Source organism: Myodes glareolus, chromosome 22 (genome assembly GCF_982192425.1).
Source record: "Myodes glareolus chromosome 22, mMyoGla1.1, whole genome shotgun sequence".
Lineage (NCBI taxonomy): Eukaryota > Metazoa > Chordata > Mammalia > Rodentia > Cricetidae > Myodes > Myodes glareolus.
In genome coordinates, this window is record NC_142047.1 from 20,268,598 (window position 1) to 20,286,024 (window position 17,427).

The 17,427-nt window shown below is 46.7% G+C and overlaps 1 protein-coding gene and 1 long non-coding RNA gene across 2 annotated transcripts; one reads left to right on the forward strand and one right to left on the reverse strand.

The window, feature by feature from the left end:
• Nucleotides 1–29: 29 nt before the first annotated feature.
• Nucleotides 30–10,259, reverse strand: Aktip (AKT interacting protein). The gene is given in 10 exon segments (XM_085682026.2): nt 30–806; nt 970–1,030; nt 2,021–2,128; nt 2,226–2,324; nt 2,402–2,490; nt 2,907–3,007; nt 3,092–3,156; nt 5,697–5,902; nt 10,040–10,189; nt 10,191–10,259. Coding segments are annotated over 10 exon segments (1,044 nt in total). The 5' UTR covers nt 10,245–10,259; the 3' UTR covers nt 30–695.
• A 2,047-nt stretch (nt 10,260–12,306) lies between these two features.
• Nucleotides 12,307–16,902, forward strand: LOC146890271 (uncharacterized). Its single transcript, XR_015735992.1, has 3 exons — nt 12,307–12,700; nt 13,978–14,164; nt 14,418–16,902. It is a non-coding gene; the product is annotated as an uncharacterized LOC146890271 (long non-coding RNA).
• Nucleotides 16,903–17,427: the final 525 nt, after the last annotated feature.

The window sequence follows — 17,427 nt, forward strand, 5'->3', positions numbered from 1 at the left end:
ATATTGAAAAAGAGCATTAGTGTCCTGCATAAATGACAATCAATCATTTATTGGTTTATTTCATCTCTACTAACACATCGGTCATCCACCATTTAAATACCTGACTTCATTAGAAACCGTTTGAACACTTCTTTCTTCCTCCTGCCATAAAAATACAGTAATTTGCTTTAAAAAACAAAAACAAAAACAAAAAAACTGAACAAGCATCCTGGTTCTGCCTACTTTCCTAATGCTTCTGAGACAGACGTTTACAGCAAGTCAGCAGGCTGAAGCCGGAAAGCCAGTCTTCTACTTGAAAGTGCTGCCCTCTGGATCTCTTCTCTACACCCTTCTTCTTTGTGGCCTAAAGTATGTACAGCTGAAACCACCAACTTCCAACTACCACCTAGTGTTCATTCTCTTCGCTGTTAAAGTAAACACAACTCACCTCTACCATATTCAGAAAGATACTTAAGCCTCAAGGTCCCCAATAATTTGGAGCACTGAACTAGATTCACCCCGACACTTCTGACAGAAGTAACGCATTACTTAATGAGAGGTCTCCACAGCCTGCTGTTAGAACCCACGCATACACAACACTGACAGCCAGTCACTGTTCACGCGGTTTACTCTTCAGGCAGTCCTTTGCCATTAGTCAGCTTTAACTAGGCCAGAGTCCAGCAGGAAAGTGCATGGTGCACCAGATCCACCATCTCTTAGGTTGCTACTGTTTTCTCTTCTTTACTGAAAGGTTGCACTGAGCCAGGCTTTACCCATGACAGGCCAGCAACATGAACACTTTTATTGTGCTGTTCGTCAGGCTTCTTCTAGGCACAATCAAAAACAGACATTTAAAAAAAAATACTGATGAGCAAGTTCAGAATCATACTGACTAGTTTCCCCAAGAGTTAGCTGTATGTAACCAGTGACCTCAAGTACAGACAGTAAAGAAACCAGGATAGCCATTCCAAAAACTGGTTATGCACTTACTTTCTGAGTGAGCATCTTCTCTCTGGCCTCATCGTGTACAGACGGGTTCCATGGAGAAAAGCTTGAAGGGCAGAGAATATTAAAAGCAGTTCATGGCTTCAAAACATGTACAACATCCAAGTAAGACAATTCTAATAAAACTTAAGAAGGAAGAATTTTTTTTTAAGGTTTCTCTGTTTGGCCCTAACTGTCCTGGAACTCGCTCTGTAGAACAGGCTGGCCTCAAACTCAAAGAGATCCACCTGCCTCTGACTCCTGAGTGCTGGGATTAAAGGCGTGTGCTGCTACCACCATCACCACCACCTCCCCCTCAACCCTGGCTAAAGAGCAATTTTTGATCAGTTGCTAGCATGTACACTGATATTATCTCAAAGTGTTATCTAAAAGTGTTTCATATCATAATTACCTCTTATAAATAGACTTGCCCCTACAAACCTCATACCACCCCTGAAATATTAAAGATGAAGAAAAACAAGGCAGAATAATCCAAAGCTAGAAAGTCCAGAAACCAAGCAGTCCATCAGCTGAGCCCACACACAGCACTGCTTTCCAACAACACAAGAGCTATAGGGCCTCCATTCTATTCTAGAATGTTCTCTCCACCAAATCTATATGGTAAGGAGTTGGGTTGGATGATGTAGTTCAGTAATCCAAATTATTGTGGACCTTGAGATACATTTTTCTGAATATATTAGAGGCAAGTTATGTTTACTTCAACTAACAAGAGTAGAAAGAAATGAGCAAGCACTATGGAATAGTTTGGAGCTGGTGGTTTCAGCTGTATGTGTGTTAGGCCATGAAGGGCATAGAGAGTAACTCACACTGTCCTCACATGAAAAAAAATGAATAAGCACTTGACAGATTCTCAGGAAACCAAAGTCACTAAGTATTTCATTATTGGCAGTGTGTAGCCACACAAAGCCTCTGATTTAAGGTCAAGAGCCCAAGTGCCATTAGGAGTTGAGCTGACAGAAAGTGGAAAGCCCCAGGCCAACATTACATATGTTTCTCTAAAGCAGAAGTGTAAAAGGCCAGGTGACATACTACTTACCTAATTGCGTAGGGGTCTTCTATTTTCGGCTGGTCAAACAAACGAGCAGTACATACTTTAACACTGTCAACCACTTTACTTTTAAAAAGCTGGATGTCTTTCTCATACCTGTGGTAAAAGTTTTAAAGCTTTACCAATTTATCTTAAATAGTAATAGTAAACAATAAGCTTATCCTAATTAAGTAACACAGTAAAAATCACATACAGTACTGCAGCCTCTGGGTTCAGGGGACTTGTGGTGTCGATCTTGTAGAAGACTCTCCTTGCGTACATTAAGACTTGCCATATGTGATTATGGTTCCGCCTGCAGGGAAACAGGGCACGACTACTTCAGCTTGTTCCTGGTGGCTGTGCTACTACAAGAAACACTGATACACTAACCTCCACTTTGCAAATGCTCTCTTCACATCCAGTTCACCTGAGGTGGAATCAACCAGCGGGTGAAAGACGGGAATATCGAACAGCAGGCGCTGTATGTAGAGAGAAACACTTGAGTGGGAGGATGCCATGAGCCTTAACTACAACCACTTTCCTGGAAACCGTTTTCAACAGAGGAGATTCTCCTCTCCCATAGCATAACTATCACCAGGCAGACAGTGGGTGGTGCAGCACAGCCCCCAGCTCACCCACACCCCCCAGCTCACCCACACCCCCCAGCTCACCCACACCCCCCAGCCCACCCACACCCCCCTGAGTGGAGAAAGGAGGAAGACGCAGGCAGAGTACATGACCCCAGGTAATAAAGCACCAAACCCTGCTGTCTGTGGGAAACATACATGGAGGAAGCTGATTTCATTACAACATCTAAGGTCAGGAGAAGAATCAAGAAGCCTGTTAGCCTTGATTTCCCCTCAGTGACTGAAGAGATCAACTACAGTCCACTTACTGGACAGTCGCCATCTGGATAGTTATCAGGAATATACACCGTAAACTTGAATACGCCATCCTGATACAGTCCGTGTCGTATGAATATTACTCCAAACCACACTGCAGAGAACATACACATGCTAAAGTCCCAACTGTATCAGAAGACCCCACACAACAAAAATGAAGGTTGAATCTACATCTTACCTAATGCAGAGCGATACGATGGCTGTACATAGACACCCGGTAGCTTCTGCTTCACCACCAATGTACTGAAACAAGAGCAGTATAAGGAGCTGCTACAGATGCCAGCGACGCATCTAAGTCAAACCACCCCACATTTTCTGAGACAGGTAGCCGCTGTGCTCCAAGTACAATGGAGTCATTCTGGTCTTGCACCCGAGTCTCCTAGATTACCACACACCCTCTTCCTTCCAAACCAGTCCAGAGAAACTCAAGCCAATACAGGGTGCAAGACTCAGAATGCCAAATAGGGTCACAGAATCGAGTTTTACTCTCAGGAACAGGTCATTTTGAACACTAAAATTGAGGTAAATGAGCTGATGTGGCAGCCCCCACATGCAGTCCCAGCACTTGGGGGCGGAGAGTGGTGGATCTTTATGAATCAAGTTTCTACATAGTGAGACTGTGTCTCAAAAAACAACACAAATCAAAGCAAAAGCGCACAATAAAATTGAGGTAAATGTATTGGTAAAAATTATTGCTTTAGAATTCATATATTCATAAATAATTCAAAAATTATTTTTCAGTATTAAAAATGTACTTTCCCTTTGGGCTTCAGCATACTACTTTTGTAGTACTAAGCTGAAAGCAAACTGTTTTCAATTATAATCACAGGTACTAAGAGTCCAGAGTTGCCATCACTTAGCTGTCCTTTTGAGTCAGCCTCACCGGGTCAGTGGAGGGCAGGCAGGCTTTTAGGTGTACAGTGTTGCTTGTGGAGCTCCCAAACACCCTGAGCGCAGACTCTTTGGGCCTTGCTAGAGAAGGTGCATGCTGACACAAGGCAAGACACAAGTATCGTGCCGGAATGAGGCTATTGCTTTTCCTGGGACCCTGTTACACACCGGCAGCTATTTTTCTTGGTTCCCTGAAGTTGCAGCTATGAGCTTTGATCTGCCACCGAAAAGGACAGTGTTGACCAAAGCACCCTAAATACAGTTACCTGCAAATCCTGAAATGCACAGAGAAACAGTTTATGGAGCTTTTTCTGGAACGGATTTTTATGTGTATGAGCATTTTTCCGGCCATGCATGTAAATGCATCATTGAGTCCCTAGTCCCCACAAAAGCCAAAAAGGGCATCAGATCCTCTAGAACTGTAGAAACAAATGGTTGTGAGCTACTATGTGGGTGCTGGGAACTGAACTCGGGTTATCTGCAAAAGTGTTAAATGCTCTTAGCTGCTAAGCCATCTCTCTCGCCCCTGGGGCCTTGTTTATTCCCTAAATACCTTGCATTCACTTTTCTAAGTTAGTTACTGCTCCATGCTGACCTTGAACATTTTCTAAGTTACTTATTGTACTCCAGGCTGACCTTGAACCTACAACAGCTCTTACTGCAACTGTACCAGGTGTAGCTATTACCTTTTCAAGTCCCTGAGATTCAGCAGGTCCTACAGAAGCATGGCTAGCAGATAGAGCTACCCAGAGATGTTTGTCAGAGAGGGCGGTTTTGTGTTTAATACACAGCCAACTTTCAGTCTCCACAATAGAAGCCTGTCCACCTCATGGCTCAGCCAGAAAACACAAGGCATTCATGACAGAGCTGAAGAGACCATTGCTACACTACACTGGGGCCTCATTCCCTCTGACCATTACAGCATCAGTACCCTAGGAGGAGTGATCAAGATGCTTTGAAAATAACCAAACTACAGAGAAACTTAAGGATTAGAGAAATCAGGAATTCTCCAGACTTTCTGTCCCTTTAACAAATGGTCCAAACTACATGGTACCTGAGCTCTTCCATGTGCCAAGCGGTGTGTTGTTGCTACTGGTGTGCCGCGCAGTCTCAGTCCCTGTTCTCCTTAGGTAGGGACACCATCAGTGCAAGGGAGGGCCTATGACAAGCTACACTGCCCAACCTTTCCTCCTGATATGGACCTTTGAGGGTTATATCAAATAAATCTTCTAATAATAGACCTTCTGACATATGAAACAACATGGTAAATACTTTTCTAAGGGCTGGCAAGATGGCTCAGTCAGTAAAGGTACCTGCCACCAAGCATAGGAACCTGAGATCAATCCCTGGGCCCCACATGGTGGAAGAGAAGTAGCTACAAGATATCCTCTGATCCCCACCTGTGCCATAGCACACACCCCCAACACAATACAATAAAAAAAATGTAATTTAAAACGTTTAAGCACTCTTGAGTTTTTTCTTCTAAGTCAGTGTTTCTAGTTCCTTTACCTACTAACTGTGGCTTCCGAACACTTTCCTACTGCAATTACTCCAGTCTGTCAGAACGCTTCCTACAGCATGAAAGCCAAAATGGAGCCCAAACTTCCCAATGTATGCGACCCAAGAGAATGCCGCTCAGCTTCTGCCCACTTGCTACAGAAACCTCTTCAGTGAAATGCCTCACAGAAAAGAAGACAGAAATTAATCTACCAAGTTCCTAACCAAGTGTATGTTCTCAAAAGTCCTGCCTGCCTTCCTGTTCTCCAAAGAACAGCAAGCTGGAGACAAGTCTGAGCCTTAAGATCAAATCACAAGTCTATCAGGAGACATGACTTCATTCTTAACTTGCAGGGAGTCATTCATAACTGACCAGTCATCCATGAAGGACTCACAATTCTGCAAGAAGCGAGTACTCCAGGTAGAAGGGCCCGTAAGAGGCATGGGTGCCATTTGCTGACCGTGCTGCTGGGGCTGGAGATGCAGGCTTCGTTACGGGCAGGGCGCTTTTGGGAACAGACGGCAGCTGCTTTTTCGGTGCAGTCCGTGGAGGACTGGTTTTCACATCCCCTGCTAGTGTCGTCTCTTCAGCTTCAGCTCGCTGTTCAGAACGAAAGTGTGACAGCATTTATGGCAACTCTGAAAGCAGCATACGGAGAGCACCACTGTGGCTTCTAAGCTAGAGTTACTCTTCCCATAGGAATTCTCACACCATGCTCAAGATGCCTTCAAATCCCTTGAGAGGGCAGGTCACGGAAGGAGCAATAAGACTGAAGCATGACTAAAGCAGTAAGAATCCATAAGAACAGTGTAGTCAATCAGGCCTTTCACGAGCAGCTGAAGCAGGAAAGCCATTAACAAGATGAGAGAGGCCTCATGTACATGCAGACACTGTAGAAACGGAGTTGAAAATAAACAGTGTAGGTGGCGAGCTTAGCTGCTCCCTGATGTGAGCACAGGGATAGGAACAAAGAAATGAAGCCGTTATCTCATCTGCTTAGGTCGCATATGATCCCGCTATGTTTCCACACTAGCACACACTGCTGTCCTTAGTCAATGAGCTCGTAATGACCAGAAAACTAGCATCTAGTTCACTAGTGCTTCTGAACCTCAAATACAACAGAGACTATTTAATATATCGTACAAAACACTCTGACTGTGTGCAAAGGAAAAAAGTAATAATGATGTTGTGCTACAGGTAGAATTGAGCTTTTAAATTACTGTTTGTATATTTTTTTTAAAGATTTATTATGTACATACAGTGTTCTGTATGTATGTATCCCTGCAGGCCAGAAGAGGGCACTAGGTTTCATTACAGATGGTTGTGAGCCACCATGTGGTTGCTGGGAATTGAACTCAGGACTTCTGGAAGAGAAGGCAGTGTTCTTAACCTCTGAGCCATCTCTCCAGCCCCGTTTGTATAATTTAAGCTTATAGGAAAATTTATTTTTTTAAAGTTTTTTTTAATTACATTATTTATTTGGGGTGCATGTGTGCCATGGCACACATATAGAGGTCAGAGGACAAATTCAGACTTGGCAACCAGTGCCTTTATCCATTGAACCATTTTGCCAGCCCACATATATATTATAGTTAATATATAATAAAACTGCATGATAGCTCACACTTATAATCCCAAAACTCAGTAGGCTAAGGCAAGAAGACTGCTGTTTGAGGCAACCTGGACTACGGAATATCAGGCTATTCTGTGCTATATAGCAAGACTTTACCTCTAAAAAATAAAGACATTTCATTTAGATCATTTAGTTATTGTCCAAATCTTAGTTGACTTGATCAAAGCTTCTCTAAAAACCAAATCCTGAAACTATAACAGAGAAATATTCAGAATATATCACAATTTCATCAAGTATACATACAATCTAAATGAAACAATCTTAGCATAGTGATCCATCAGAACTTCTGCTGATGTGAACTCAGCCCGAGAAACTGATTTTAATGGACAAAGTGATTTCTCAGAAACAAACCCCAGTAATTTTGGTTAAAGATTACAGGTGCTCCTGCTAAGAGATTGTTAGCCCTCCCTTCTATCAGATTGCTGTTTGACTGTACCTACTTTGCGCACAGAGTTTGCAGACATGCTCCACAAAGGGTTCATAACGTGTACTCCAAACAAAGAACTTCAGTGCTGTGTCATCAAACTCTTCTGTCCTCAGCGTTCACGCTGCCTTGAAACAGGTAGAAAGAATACAACACACCGACACCAGCAGTTAAGACAGAGCCGAGCATCCTGGACACGCGTCACGCCAAGCAGTGCACAGATGGAGAGACCTGAGGATGCCGTCAGAGAACTCTAATAATCTCCTCACCACACCTTTCCATTGCGGGCTCCAGTTCCTCTCACACCCTCACATCTATATGAAACTGCATCATAGTCAAGCATGCCAAGCCCAGTACTTGGGAGGCTGAGGCAGGAGGATCCAGAGTTTGAGGCCCGTTTAGATTACATAGTGAGACCCGCTGACACACAAGAACAAGCAGACAGAAATATCACCTATGTGCCAGGGTCACAGAAATGTGACCAGCATTTAGAATAGTCGTGAGCAGACTTGCTCGTCAGCTTGCTCTACCACACGGCCACAGCTGCTAGCATTGTATCCAGGCACCTGACTATACTCAGGATGCACTAACCGCCTACAGGCAAGCTGTGTCACTGTTCCCACAGGGTCAACGTGGGTGACTAGGAACATCGTGAATGAGTGTGTCAAGTACAAAACTAAGAGCCAATGAAGTAAGAAAAAACACAGGAGACCAAGTATACTTGTATCAGGAAAGAAGATAGAATCCTGTCCCCATTACCCCAAGGAACTGCCCTTAAAAAGCAACAACGAAAAACAAAAACGGGCTCATGATGTGGTCCAGAGTGTTCATGAATTCACTATGTAGCTCAGGCTGGCCTCAAACTCTGCACATTCCTGCCTCTGCCTTACACTACTGAAATACAAGTCACAGGCAAAAGGTTCGTAGCAACAGGAGGTTTGTTCAAAGTACTAAAGTGGAAATTCGGTAGTATTAGGCACTCCAAGAACTGTGAATGTATAAATTCAGGGAGGGTTCAAATGAAACATTTCACTAACGTTATGCTTGAAGCATCAAGTAGTGGATAAGAAAGCAGCTTTCAAAGATCACAAGGTCAGTGGGTCACTTACTAAATACACAAAGACGCAAAGGAAGAAACAGCCAACCCAACCAGAAACTGTCTCCCCGAGGTTCTGCTGGGTTTTAAAGTGTGGCTCCTTATCTGAATTGCTGTGTTTATCAGTGAAAAGCTGAATGGCAGTGAAAAGGGCCAAAACTTAGAAACATTTCCTCAACTTCCTAAGCGGCACTGCTGGACAGCGTCTCTATCCGGCAGGGATTTAGGTTCTCTGGAGTGTCTACAGCATCCATGGGTGGCTACTAGCGCTACCATCCCAGCCAGAGCCTATAACTGCTGTTGTGCTTTCCAGGAGACAGTGTCACCCAGTAATTAAATCGGAGGACAGGGATGCCAGCTCCCTCACTAACTTGCTGGTTCGCAGCCAGTTAGCAGACTTCGCTAACCTGCTTTTAATGGTGGCTGACACACCAGGACACGGAAAATGGGGAAGGAGGTATATTTCTGTTTGGCTCCAATGAAAACCACATTGGGTTTTCAGGACCCGCACTGCACTGTCTAGGTAACACCTGTTTTATCGGGGTCCTTCGCCCATTGAGACTTGGTGTTTCCTACTTCTATAAATACACTGGCAGCAGGTACCTTTCAAGTCTGTGTCTTTTGCCTTTAAAAATTCAGTACATTGTCCTCAGTTTCTCCAAGAGACATCGCAGCGATATTTTTAACGAGATGGTCCCAGTAGCAAGATAAGCACATGGAACTGTAGCCAGCTTTTCAGAAACTACCTAGGTTGCCTGATGAGCAATCTGCCAAAGGCATAGCATGACATCGTCCAGCAGTAATGACAGATCTAAGAAAAACAGGCTCTATCCTTGCTCTCAAAAACCACCACCAGGCTTTCTGCTCCTTTGGCTCTAAGTATAAAAAACGATTTGCGTGGCTTTACACCTCACAGCTGAGTGAAGTTGGCATTTTCACCTGTGCGACGATGGGCAAACCGCAGAGGGCAAGGGAGACTTGACTACCATCGTTCCTCCTCTGTGACACAGAGCTAACATGGGCACTAACTAATACACCACCGCCAAAGCGGGTTTATGAAATCCAACGTTAAGAGACCACCAGGGAGAACCGAGGAAAAGTAAACAGCCCCGGCCTCAGACAGTCCGGCTGGGTAGCTAGCAGGGCCGGGCACCTTCGCTCGGGGCGCAAACCCGTCTCGGAGCACGTAGAGAATCTGGACAAACCTGTCCCGAGGTGATGCAAGGCTGGTGCCCGGCCCTAGCCTCTAAGCTGGCTGGAGGCCGGCCGGGCCCGCGAGTCTGCAGTCGAGGCCGAGGGCCTGGGGCTTCGCAGCAGCCCCTCGGCGAAGCGACCGGACACAGCGCGGGCCGGGAAGCCCGACGGGGGAGCCACCGAGCCTGCCTCCCCTTTCTTCCACGGTCGTTCGCAAGGCCGCGCAGCAGGTGCCTTGGAGCGCACAGGTGCGGCCCCGCCCCCGTGTCCCCGCGCGGCCGCCGTCGCCCGAGCCCCCAGCGCTCCGCAGGGAACCGAACGCCCGGCCGCGGACGACACCCCTCGGCCCCGAAAGCTCAGGGGTCACCGGCCAAAAGGCAGGACGCTCACCTGGAAGCCCTCGATGCGGAGCTCAGGCGGCCGAGCGCCACCGCGGCCCGACAGCATCTCCGGCCGCAGCGCAGGCCGGCCCCTGCCGCTCCTCTCCCGCAGCGCCCCGCCCCGCCCTGCCCTCGGCGGGACACGCCCTGGACACGCCCCCAGACTGGGATCTTCCGCTTGGACGCCCCTGTCGAGTGGTTCTCTCGCTGTCCATCAAGAACGTGCTTCCGGAAGGCGCTTGGAGGGTGGGGGTCGGCACTCCATCCTGCCAATCAAATCAGCGCCGCTCGGGTGGGGCCGCGCTCGTCCCTCCCCTTACGTAACAGCTCCCAAGACAAGCTGTCAATCAAAGGAGCTTCTATCCCTGGGGAGGTAGGGTGGGCGGGAAACAAAGGGGCATCCGGCCGCCATTGGACACGGCGTGTGCCAATCACCATGGAGACCCGCCCAGCGGTTTATGCGGCAGCCACTGGAGCCATTCTCTGGCAGTGATTGCTGCTAGCTCCTGGCTCCGCGGGGCACCGCCTGGTACCCAGGAAAGGGCTGGACCTCCACGTCGGGGACTCTGAGTCAGTGTCTGGAGTGGAAGGAATGTAGGAGAAACTGGAAGTTGTAAAATTGATATTTTACCAGATTTATTAATAAACCAACTCCAAGAACAGAATTATACTAACCAGGCTTGTTAGAAATAATTGTCTAAGTGTTTGTTCCCCGGGATTGCCCATAACCAAAAGAGACAACCTTGATTTACAACCAGCCATTAAGCTCATTGCCATAGCAGAGAACGCGTCTCTAACAGGCAGTTCAAGGGAGGTAGAGCAGGGGGACAAACGTCCTTAAATACTGGCCTGAAATAAAGGCCCGTTTCTCTTCTGGAGAAAAGCGTAGTTCTGCCAGGTGGGCAAGATGACCCTGGGTAACTATTAGAAAAAAACAACACTGATGTACTTAGGAAATAATTCTAGCTGGATGGTGGTGGCGGCGCACGCCTGTAATCCCAGCACTCGAGGCAGAGAAAGAAAAAGGGAAGGAGGGAGGAAAAAAGAAATAATTCTGCCAATATTTCGCTGTACACAAATCTCCCTTCTGTCCAAGTGGCCAGAATTGCAGCCTCTGTTTCAATTGTTTAAACCGTAACCTGGGGCCAGGACTTGAAAGAGATTTAAGGATGGCAGCATAAATGAAAGGTAAAAGCCTAAAGCCTATGGAAGTTAGTAACTTGTTCTGTTGGAGGCAGGTTTCTTTTGAGGCGTTAGCCAGAGCCAGGAGATGCTCTGGCTACACAGCTTTTCTGGATTTTTCCTGAGTGTATATATATAGAGTGCGTTCTCACCGGAGGGCATAGTCCTCTGCCTCAGGAGGTGCACCCATCTCTGCAGGTGAGGCAGGGGAGCTGGTGGCCTGCAGTGGGAGCCCCTCCACCTACCTGTCAGGTCACCCTGAGGCCCCTGGAACGACAGTGTTACAAGGTCTCCCACTCCTGCCTGAAGCTGTCACTTTGACCTGAAACATTCGCGACCTTTTCCTGCTCAGGTGCCTCCCGCTGGGCACATTTCAAGCTCAATAAAACCCAAACCTCCCCTGACTTTCAAGACTCCCTTCCTGACCTCTTCCTGGTCTACCCAATTCTGTGAAGGCTGCCATTGGCCTTAATGCCTTCAAATCCTCTAATCCGTCACCACACGGTACTGTACAATCCTGGCCACCCTCCTCCCGGGTCCCCTTCCCCCCTTTTTAGGCACAACACTTGGGTCTTTTCTATGGCCTCGTGGGGTGCCTTCAGTCCAGAGAAGTCCTGTCTGAGCAGTTTACTTCTTCCATTTCGATTGCCACTGAGATTATGGTAAATGACTTACTAAGTGGCAGGAAGCCAAAACTCATGATGGCTATCCCGAAGATTGGTTCTGATATCCAACTTCCTCCCCCAGCTGAAAACAGCCCTGAGCGGCTTCCTCTCATCAGTTTGGATACATTTAAGAATGTTCTGGCCCTGTTAGTACTGGCCTTTACATAAAACGAAGGAGAGCTGGAAGTCTTCTCCCCTGGCCCCAGAAAATCTCTGGAATCTCTTCAGCCCGGTTTCTCCCCGGGATGCCATCCTCTGAGACTGTCCCTGACTTCCTGCTTCCCCAATTCAATGTTCTCTGAGTGGACACACAAACATTCCTCAGTGTGTATCTCACCCTGAGCTTGTTTCCTGCATGCATGCACCTGCCCACCTCACACTGGATACCCAGACACATAATTCCAACGTCAGAGAGCTTATTCCTGTGCATGCCAAACAGCCGCCAACTCCAGCTACTGTACGTCACAGAGGGGCTTCTTACTCTAAAGAGTAGCCCTGCAGTCCTCATGGTGCGTCTGTTAGTAAAATGGCCGCAGCCAGGAGGGTTCCCAAGGTCAAGCAAAATATTTTGATGGGCAAGCATACTTTTCTTTCCAAGAAATGCCGGAATATCTTAACGACCGGACGGGAGTCACTGGGTCTCTGAATATAATCCGGGAGTCAAAAGCCAGGGACTAAACTGCCACGATTAGAGGCAGAGTCATTTGCCTTGGATCCCTGGACAGCAAGGAGAGGCGACGTACAGTGAATGCCGCTGGGGTTTAGAGCCTGCGGCTTTCTGTGAGCGTATTTCTGGCAACCTGAGGCCCGCAGGAGGCGATCACGTGAGTTTAGCGACGGAGCTAGAGAACTGAACGTGTTCCAGAGTATTTAAGGACGGGGGGGGGGGGGGGGGGGGGGGGTGGAGACAAACAAACCATAGATTAGATATGGGGGTGGGAGCTACAACAGGAGGCGTCCAAGGATGAGGATCTAGCTCAGTGGTTCTCACTTGTGGGTAGTGACCCCCTTTGAGGACCTCCTTTTCATAGGAGTCGCCTGCAAGCATCTGACAGCAGAGATATTTACATTATGATTCATAACAGTAGCAAAATTACAGTTATAAAGTAGCAACAAAAAATAATTTTACGGGGGGTGGGGTCACCCAAACATGAGGAACTGTATTAAAGGGTCATGGCATTAGGAAGGTTGAGATCCACTGCTGTAGATATTTGCATTAAGTTACTGGCTGGTCAGACCACTCTGTAAAGTGAGAAAGGGAGCCGGTTTGGTGGGGGGCGGGGAGTGGGGGTTTGTTGGGGGTTGAGGGATTTGGTGGAGGAAGTGAGGACTTTGGTCATGGGTTGAGGGGTTTGATGAGGGACTGGGGGGCTTGTTGGGGTCTGAGGGAGGTTGGTTGGTGATTGAGGGTTTGGTAGGAGTGGGGAAGAAATGAATGGTTATCATTCCCTCCTTTGTTGTCGACACAGCCTTGCTTTTGTTGAGTTCAACCCTTCTGAGATTTCCCATTGGTTTCCTAATAAGAAAAGACCAGACTTCTCATGATGGCTGTGTCTGGCACAGGCTGTCCCCAAGCCTGCCTCCTCCAATACCTGAAGATGTGCGCTCACCACATGAGGGGGCATTGCCCTATACTCTCCTTCCCTCTCAGCACAATCTGTTGCAGTGCAGTGTGCTGTTTTTTTTTGGGGGGGGGCTGCCATGACACGTGCCCTTCTCTCTCACTGGTCAGTAAGCTCTGCAAAGGGAGGAGCCATGACTGTAGGGCCTCATGCCAGGATGGAGTGGGGACCCAAAAACTGCAGAAAAGGAAAAGGCAGCTGAAGTGTGTTTGTGTACTCTCTCTGCATCAAAATGGCTTGAAATGCTTTGTCCTTGAAATTCAGAAAGAAACTCATTTCCAAAGGCAGTGTCCAGAGGTGAGGCACCTTACAGGGGGGTTACCGTTCTTGTGGGCTCCATTAGCTACTGTGATGGCTGACCTGTCAGCTTGACTGCATCTGCAATCCACTAAAAACCACAAGCTGGTGGCGCTCTTCTCTTGATCAGATCATTTGGAGCGGGAAGACCCGCCCTAAATCTGGGCCGTGTTTTGTTGCAGCCGCCCAGATAGAAGGACATGGAGGGGGAAACTGCTTTTTCACCTGCTCTCCCTCACTCTCGATGGCAAAAACCAGCCTTGCTTCCCTCCAGTACAGCAGACCCAGATCTGGTCTGTTGAGACACACAGCCTCGTGAGCTGAACAACCACGGTAGCCTCTCCAGTGGGAGACTACCCAGACTATAAGGTAATATATATATATATATATATATATATATTAGATATGGGGTAACTAATATGTATATACTTATATACGTGAGAGATAGATAGATAGATAGATAGATAGATAGATAGATAGATGGTACCACACACACACACACACACGTTCTATCAGTTCTGTTCCTTTACAGTCACCACAATGATGTTACAAAATGTGGCCACATGTCTTTTTTCTCTACTTTCCTGATTGCCTTTCTGCTTTCTGTCATGAAACGAAGCAGCACCAGCTCCCACCAGATGCCAACACCACACTCCTGGATCTCAGCCTAGGGAAGCCATGAGTGAAGTAATCTACTCGGTAACCTCCAGATCACCAAGTCTCAGGTATTCTATTACAGTAACAGAAAGCAGACTAAGACAGAGGTCACTAAGAAAAGGACAATGGGTCCAGGTGCGCCTGACTGCCGTCTGAGCAAATGGATCCAGAGTTTGAGGTCAGCCTTGCTGTGCATTGTCTCAAAACCAAACCAAAACGAAACAGAAAACCAGGATGGCTTACTTAAAGAGCAGCAAACGAGGAGGCAGTCTCAAAGAACATTCGATCGCTAATAAATGTTGAGCTCGGGAAACAATCCACCCTGGACTTGACCTGTTGTGCCAATTCGAGCTAATCATTACCTGGACCAGCTAGGATCACCTGGGAGACAGCGCTCTGGGTGCGTAGGCCTGTAGCTTGACTATATTAACTGAGGTGAGCGTGCCTGGCCAGTGTGGGTGGCACCATTCCCTGACTGGTATCCTAGACTATGAAAATGGAGAAAGGGAACCGAGCAGGAGCAAGCATTCATTGCTCAGAGGGCAGGGAAGCTGCTTCCAGCTTCTGTTGCCTTCACTCTCCTACCCATGATGCATAGAGACAAAAGAAGCCTGCCCTGAAGTTGCCATTGCTGGGTAATTTTATCACAGCAAACAACGAACAACTGAGACATCTAGTTTAAAAAAAATTATCTTAAGAAACCCTTTTTACATTTATTTATGTGGGAATGGGTCAAGTAGGTCCTCTCCTTTCACTGTGGTTCCGGGGGATGGAACTCGGGTCACCAGGCTTGATGGCAAGCACATTTGCCTTCCAAAGTACTCATTTATTTTATGGCGTTTGCCAGTCTAAAGCTCTGGAATGCATCTGATATGAAAATTGCTTCTTCAAAGGTCCTTGTGCTCGGAGCTGGGAGTCACGTCCCACCGAGAAAACCGTCGCGAAAGCTCTTCTTTTGGTCCCCAGAAGTTAATTGTTCAAATCGATTTAATCTCTCATTTCCTATGAAAGATCTTACAGAAAGAAGTAGGGAAGTGCTGAACCTGTTTTCTACCTGGAGCCATTTGTCCCACGCTCTTCGCGAAGCACGGAGCCTCTATCTGTCTGCGGATTGCGCATATGGCTTAGCACACACAAGACAATCAGCTGACTTCTGACAGAAAAAGGAATTCAGACATCAGAGACTTTATGGGTAGTGAGATCAAAGCAGTTGGACATCATTTAACTTTTCTTTTTTATAACTAAATGGATTTAAAGGAGTGTATTAAATACGCAAAGAGTCCATTGTTAATCATGGTGATGACCAATTTTGACTGACAAGTTGGTTGGGTTGAGAAATACCTAGAAGTTGGGCTGGGGAAATGGTTCAGTGGCTAAGGGTACCTGCTGCCAGGCCTGCTGGCCTTGGGTTAGAGCTCCAGAACCCACACAGTAGAAGGAGAGAACAGACTCCTGTGAGCTGTCTTCTGACCTCCACATGTGTGCCACGGCATGTACAAATGTACACACACACACTCAATAAATAGAAATGTAAACATTGCAACATTGGCTAGAGTTTAGGAGGTGTGGCCTGGCTGGAAGAAGTACCTTGCTGGAGACTTGTTGAGGTTTACAATTTGCCCTGACCCTTCCCTCCCTGAGCTCATTCCTACTTTCTGGCTGCATTCCATTAGGCCCTATTTGTCATGTGTCTTAGTTACTATTCTATCTCTGTGATAAAACACCATGACCAAGGCAACTTATAAGACAAAGCATTGAATTGGGGATTTGCTTACAGTTTCAGAGGGTTAGTCCATGACCATCATGGCAGGAAGGATGGTAACAGGAAGTGAGGCATGGCACTGGAGCCAGAGCTGAGGGCTTACATCTGATTCATAAGTTGGAGACAGAGAGAGTGAGATTGAGCCTAGCGCAGGCTTTTGAAATCTCATAGCCCACCTCCAGTGACACTTTCCCTTCAACAAGGCCACACCTCCTTATCCTTCCCAAACAGTTCCACTAACTGGGGAATCAAGCATTCATATGAACCTCTGGGGGCCATTCTTATTCAAACTATCACACCATGATAGATTGAATCCATGAATAAAATGAATCCTTCCTCCCTATGGTAGTTTAAATAGGTATGGCCCCTGTAGACTCATGGGTTTGCTTGCCCATCATTCTAGAATGGCACTGTTAGGAGGTGTGGCTTTGTTAGAGGAAGTGTGGCCTTTTTGGAGAAAGTGCTTCACTATGGAGGCTGGCGTTGAGGTCTCATAGGCTCAAGTCATGACCAACGCGACAGTTCACTTCCTGTTGCCTACAGATCAAGATGTAGAACTCTCAGCTCCTTCTCCAGCACCGTGTCTGCCTGGATGCTGCCATGCTTTTTTGCCGTGATGATAATGGACTAAACCTCTGAAATTGTACACCAGTTCCCCAGTTCCAATTAAATATTTTCCTTTATAAGAGTTGTCATGGTCGTGGTTTCTCTTCACATCAATAGAAACCCTAACTAAGACATACCCGTAGGCCCCTTTATGTCATGTATTTTTCTATAGCAATTCAGAAATTAACAGCAACGGCCTTCAGATGCATCAGAAACCACAGACCTGAGAAGTACTGCTTTGGGGAGATGATGCCATGGCTGTCCTGTCTATGTTGTTACAGTAGCTCCCCAGGTTTGAGTGAGTAGGTAGACTGCTAAATGGATAGTTGAAAAAACAAATCCTACAGAAAACAGCAGTCTTTAAAAAAAATTAGACTAGTTTATGAACCATTGAATATTTGTAGCTTAAAGAAAAGCAACCCACATACAACACTGATGCTCATGTAGGCTGAGAAAAATCAGTTTCCTTTTGTGATCAAGCAGCATCTTGAACATGACACAAAGCTTGCAAAGAGCCTGCCTCTTTTTCAATGCTGACAATAGTATCACCAGCCACAAGAGCAATTTGCTGGTTGACTTTGGTTTTTGGAAACCACCTCTTTTTGTG